The following is a 6291-nucleotide window of genomic DNA, read 5'->3' as shown; positions in this document are numbered from 1 at the left end:
CCTCGGTCGTAGCTTCCCTCCACACCATGAATGAATGAAGCCCCTGATATCTGATATTTTGTGGAGAACATAAAGACAATGTCTCCCAGTTTGATGTGTCTTCATGAAGATTTGCAACTAAATGTCCAACATTGACATATCTCAGGTGAAGAATTCCTTTAATGTTATGGTGAAATGTTTATGCAGATCTATCCGTAACATTTTCAGTAACTCTGGAACGATCAGACAAACTAAAGTTGCCACGTCTCCTTCGTGGCAGAGCTAAAAGTACCCGTGTACGTGTGGATGTAAGCTGAACCTTGAGCTGCAGTCCTTGAGTCTTTTTGTCTGTCCCCTGTCAGACCTATCAGAGGCCATCCTGCAGTCAATGCAGCGGAGCCGCCGCCTCCTCTTGGTTCTCAGCCCAAACTTCCTGGCAGAAAAGAGCTTCAGTCTCCTGGAGTGTCGTCTCGGTCTGTACCTCGAGAATAGTCTCCGAGCCTCTATTATCGCTGTGGTTTACCGCTCAGTCAGCAAACTGGCCTGCGTGGAGGTCCCTCAGCTCCGTCAGGCCACCATCACCACCGTCACATGGCGAGGAACCCGATCTGAACCGCGGCGCTCTCGCTTCTGGCTCAGGCTGAGGCTGGCACTGCCCGTCCGCCCACTCGCTCTGGGCAGGAGGTTGATCGACAGCACATCATCGCACTCAGACCTGGCTGCCATGGCCCTGCAGAGGGCTCAACGGATCCAGAGCCAGAGCGACAGAACCAATCAGGGCCACCGAAACGGGCGTACCAATGTTAGCCGCAGAGACAGGCGGACGCAGCCCAGAGGGTACCTCAAGAGAGGGGTCATAAATATGGAGGAGGGGCCACAGCACAGCAGGAGTTGCTCAGGGTGCGCTGGGTTTATGGGCAATGTAGAGGGGGCAGGGGTGGAGCTTACAGTAGAGACACAAACACAGCAGGAACCATGCGATAGGACAGAAGTTCGTTCAGACCCGGTCCCAGAAACACACCCCAACCCAGTTCCTAACTCCGCCCATGATGCTCACTGCTCTCCTAACCCCACCCTCATACACCACCTAGATTCTGACTCCGCCCTCACTATCAGTCCGGAGAACAAAATGGGGAAACACAACCAGCAGCAGGCAGTGAGCAGTTCAAGGACGTCTGAGGAAGTTCTTCCATCGTAGAGGGAAAAGGGGTGGAGCTTGTGGTGAAAATGGCACCAACTCCACCCTTTGATAAAGACCTTTATTTCTAACTCAAAGGAGATGCTGCATTCAAATGACGTCAGGAAAATACAAGTGTTTGGGAGGTCAGAAGAAACATTAAGATGGGTTTGTCCTGAGGGAGGCGATAGACAGCAAAGTCCAGGGGTAATTCAAATCTTTAGAGTTCATCCTCTGGAGAGCAGGAGATCCGTATATTTCAGGATGATCTAAATCAGCGGTCTCCAACCTTTTTTGTGCCACGGACCGGTTTATGCCCGACAATATTTTCACGGACCGGCCTTTAAGATAAATGCAACAAAATAAAACTAGTACCGGTACCGAAAAAAAGATTTATTCATATCACACGTGAAAAGACCCAGGAAAACCGAGTTAACGATAAAAACAATAACAAAATAACACTGAAAACCGATAAAAACCCTGAAAACCATACATTTCACACCTGAGCCTCAACTCTCGCGCCCCGGTACCAAACGACTCATGGACCGGTACCGGGCCAAGGCCCGGGGGTTGGGGACCGCTGATCTAAATGGCAGATCTTGAAGGTTTCAGAACTTCTGCAATAGTACAAGAACTACGCTTATGAACAAAAGTACTGGGTCACATCTCCTAATTATTGAATTCAGGGGTTGTCAGTTTGAATTGAAGTAGGTGCTGTAACAGGAAACCATTGTTGCATCAAGTCCGACTTCCCTCCTAAATGTTTCACCACGCTTTCGGGGGTATTATTTCAAAGTGGAAGCTTTTAGGCACTCGGCCATGCAGTGACAGACTGTGTAAAGTAATTGAACGAGGTCTCGAGTGTTCGGGCGCACAGTTTGCAAAAGTCGCCGACGCTCTGTTGAGTCAAAGGCTGCAGCGCTCCAAAGTTCCTCTTGCATGGCCAAGCAGCTCTTACAGCTGTCTTACGTAGGTGGTCCCGTACTTTTGTCCATATTGAGGAAGTTAATACACCTTTTAATAAACCAGAGTATTGTTTCCCTTATTTGGTCTCTAGTAAAACTGCATCGAGGCCACAGAGAAACGCTGCCTTAAGGACAAACTCAGGGACAAAGTTTTCAGTGTCTTTCCTTAATTCACAAGATTTACAGCTCACAGTGAAAATATGAAACCAACACAACAAAACACTTTGAATCTTTAAGGCTTTTATACGAGAATCAACCTCAAAATTGAGCTGATGCTGAAGTGCCAAAATCTGCAGTTCCTCTAATGGCCTCTTGAGGCTCCAGCAGTGAGTCAGTCCCCACAGATGTTGAAATGTCTGATCTTACAGCAGAAATCAACGTGTTTACAAACGGTTTCGTTCTCTTTGGCTAACTCTCCTGTTTAAATGATCTTAAGGCTTAAAATTTGCATTGTTGGGGGTGTGGCCTCTTTGATTGACAGGTGGACAAAGGGGCTGCTGCTGCTACACCCACTGACGATAAATGACAAGAACATGAGAACAATCCAGGTTCATGTATCATGGATGAAAGTAGCTCATCAGCCCGCCACCACACGACAGGTGACGACACTAGCTGCTAACAAAATCACAGTTCACCTATAAAATAACTGGAAATGCCTTATTTTTATATAGCTTACTTTAGTCTCTGTGTTTTCTAATAGAAAAGGAGTCCCTCGTTATTTATGTTGATTTCATAATGTTTCCACAGCCCCGTCTGTTTTCACCCGAGACCTTTAATCAGTGTTATCTCCTCTTGTAGCTTTGCTGTTTCTGCATGTCAGCGGCTGTTCTCAGATCAAACCCTGCTTTTCTTTGATGACTAATAAAGAGATGGCACTGCTCATCTTTACGTGGACAGACTGAACGTGCTTGTACGTGATGTGATACCATTTCTATAAAGAGACACTGGTTAATAAAAATCTATGTTGACGATGATAATTGTTTGGCATCTGAAATTTCTTTTAATTATTCATTTTTAGTGGATTGTGGAAAACGTGCTGAAACAGTTGAGGTGATTGTTTTTTCCACCTCTGATGAAGGAATGTGTTTCACCGTCAGATGTCTTGGCTCTTTGGGAGCACATGTTTAATGCTAATGATTATGAGCTTCTTCTGTGCTTTACTGACTGAGGCTCAGAAATAGTCACTGAGCAGCTAAAATGTAGTTGCAGGACTTTTATTTTGACATTCTCATCAAACGTCTTTTCTTAATCACTTTTCCTGACACAGGTTCAAACATGTTATGGCATGAAATGGAAAACACATTATCATTAATGAACATGTTGGTCCACAGCTATGAATTGTGGGATGTCATTAACTGCTTTCCTTTACAAAGGATCCTCCAGCGCATCCTTTGCTGATGTGATTAAGAAAGCACTTCTGGGTCATTTACACAACTTCCTAAACAAATCTGATCCGTTGACGGTAACAAGTGACTTCAGGTGGGAAAATCAGCAGAAACGTAAATGAGAGGCTAAATCAGCACAAACCAGCAGGTGTCGCTGTTCGACCACCAGCCTGAGTGTGGGAGTTCCTGTGTGTCCAGAGTTAGTACGCACAGTCTGCGTATCGCCTCTGTTTTCATGAGGTTTATATATTTATCAGGGCAGCACGCATGGATTAATAAAAAACCTGAATTCTTACTGTCAACTGTCACAACCCCCAGAAAGTCTTTCTACACATCACGTCCCGCCTAACTAAAAAGAGTGAAGTGGTTCCAAGAAATCTGTCAGTTATTAACATCTAAGAAGAAGCAAAAGAAATTAACCATGGCCAACAGAAGGCGCGCCAAAGTTACCAAAGAGAAGGGAAGCCACTCAGCTGGGAGATCTGAGCCTTCCCTCTGACATAAACCAACATCAGAGCCGAACCCAACAGGAACAGAGCCACGAGAAACTAAGGAAGTAACAGGAAAGTGAAGCAAACACAGGAAGGCTTGTTATTAATCTCTGGCTCCACAGAGTGTCTTTGTACTGTCTTCGTGCTCTCCCATTCCCTGTTGGTCACTGGGAATGTAGACAGGCCACATGCTTCTGCAGGAGGTTTCTTCCTGTTAAAAGGGAGTTTTTCCTTCCCACTGTTGCCAAAGTGCTTGCTCATAGGGGGTCATATGATTGTTGGGTTTTTCTCTGTATTACTGTAAGTTTGTTACAATGTAAAGTGACTTGAGTTGTTGTGTTTTGATGCTATGTAAATAAAATTGAATCAATTGGGCGAGATTAGGTGGCTGGTTTCAGGGAGTTTCAGTTATTGGTCTGCTGGCCTGCTCTTGTTTTGTCTTTTAATAAACTGCTCCTGAGAATTACTGGTTGTAGTCTGGTTTAACTTTTCATCTTGTGATTCCTTACTCTTAGAAATTATCACCAAAGTACAAATGTAAGCACAAACTTTACTGACACAACCGTCTCATTCACCGGAGAATAGCCCGACGTCCAGGGACCAGGATGTGAGTGTATCCGTCCTGCGGTCCAGCTCCTCTCCTGGTGATTAGGTGAGCTCGACCTTCGTCCAGCAGGTATCTACCAAACTGCACAAACACGCTGTTTCCTCACTGCACAGGGGAGGCTTTGGCAGTTCACACGCCACCTTCAGCTGAGACACAAACCGCTGAACCCCGTCAGAGACGTATGAGCCAGAGACTAGTGACATTAGCTGTTTTTGAACTGCTGCAGTTGTTTTCTAATTAATTAATGTTTAAGTGGCGTCTTTGGCCGAAGCCCTGAAACACAAAAAACCTGAGCGTTAAATTTAAATCATCCATCATCTCCTGCTGTGTGCACGCAGAGATCAATAGCAGCTCATTGATGGTGTTCGACAGCTCGTCTGCAGAGAGCAGCAAACGCACCTCCGTGTATTTTAACAATGATTTGTGGCACAGTCTCACAGAAATGTGTTCCAGGAAACAGCGGCGTGAGAATCTATGCTCCGCCCAAAACAGCCAACAACACAGTCACAAGCAAACAGTTGGACTGGTGCTGCTTCACTGTCTGTCAGAACAATGCAGGTATGCTGCAGGGGGGCGACTGCTCCGCCTCCTCGCTGTGACAGCGACGCTGTGTGGACTATGAAGTATGATCATTTCATGCTACAGTATTTAAGTATTTGCAGTTACTAAACCTTCACATTCATAGACAACAGCAGAAAGGCCGATGACTATAACAAACAGGCTCTATTCCAGGTCACTTCCACTAACAAACAGGGTGTTTCCACATGAAGAAACTTCCGTATCTCCGTCTCTTTTCTTTGCTTATCTCAGCAGCTGTTAAACCAATCCACTTCAAACTCGCTGGCTATGTTTGGGGGGCTCTGATGAAGAGTAGTGCTGAGGTACTCTGGATAAGTGGTTGTCATACTTTGGCTGCTTCCCGCTCCGGTCCATGAGTAGGGGAAGGAACAGCCGTGACATTAATGCATTCACAGGCCTCTTAACTCTAATTTTAATCATTTTAACAAAGTGTCAAAGCCTAACTTACCTAAACTTAAATTTTACTCCCAAACCCCTAAAAGAGTCTGATGAGCTAAAAGCCCAGTGCAGTGTTCCTGCTACCGCGGTCTCAGACTAAAGCCTGAAATAATGGCGTGACTGTGACTGGTTGTATTAGCAGAGGGATTAGCTGGAGATATGCTCTATGAGCGCCACTGAGCATCACTGTCACCATGACCTTTACCCGCTCCTCTCATCTGTCTCTACCTGTCGCTCTTTACTCTGCTCGCACTAATAAAGCAGAAATGGCTTTTAAAGAAAAACAGGCTCATCAGCGTTTATTAATGCGAGCCGCTGCTCAGTCAGACCCTCTCGTCCCTGCCAGCAGGACGCCGCCGCAGCAGCAGGACATCGATTAAAAGTTTAGTTAGAGGAGTTTCCTCTGGCAGCGTCACAGATCCTCTGCATGCATGTTGGATTTATAAAAGATGAGCACGACAGCTGAACGCTGCAGTCTTCAAACTTTATTTACAGCTGTGCGTTAGCCTGAATAAACATGCATCAGAGCCCCCGGCAGCCCCGACAGAGGAAAGTTTCACCATCACGTCACTCGCCGCTTTGAACCCTTTTGACTGCTGCCATGTTGGTTTGTGGGAGCCATACATCACCGTATTTACAGTGGAACGCTATCTAGCTTCTATGGCTGCAA

The 6291-nt window shown here is 45.9% G+C and overlaps 1 protein-coding gene across 1 annotated transcript; it reads left to right on the top strand.

The window, feature by feature from the left end:
* Positions 1-105: 105 nt before the first annotated feature.
* LOC309687565 (uncharacterized protein) lies at positions 106-6229 on the top strand. Its single transcript, XM_082502622.1, has one exon. It carries the CDS (start codon positions 368-370, stop codon positions 1175-1177), a length of 810 nt encoding a protein of 269 aa, XP_082358748.1. The 5' UTR covers positions 106-367; the 3' UTR covers positions 1178-6229.
* The last annotated feature ends 62 nt before the right edge of the window (positions 6230-6291 follow it).

The sequence above is a fragment of the Aulonocara stuartgranti genome (assembly GCF_965226115.1).
Source record: "Aulonocara stuartgranti genome assembly, chromosome: 14".
NCBI lineage: Eukaryota > Metazoa > Chordata > Actinopteri > Cichliformes > Cichlidae > Aulonocara > Aulonocara stuartgranti.
The sequence above is the reverse complement of the archived record's forward strand: the minus strand, read 5'-3'. Positions and strand labels throughout refer to the sequence as shown.

Coding starts and splice junctions, on each gene's coding strand:
- LOC309687565 (XM_082502622.1), top strand. CDS start 368: ATGCAGCGGAGCCGCCGCCTCCTCTTGGTTCTCAGCCCAAACTTCCTG.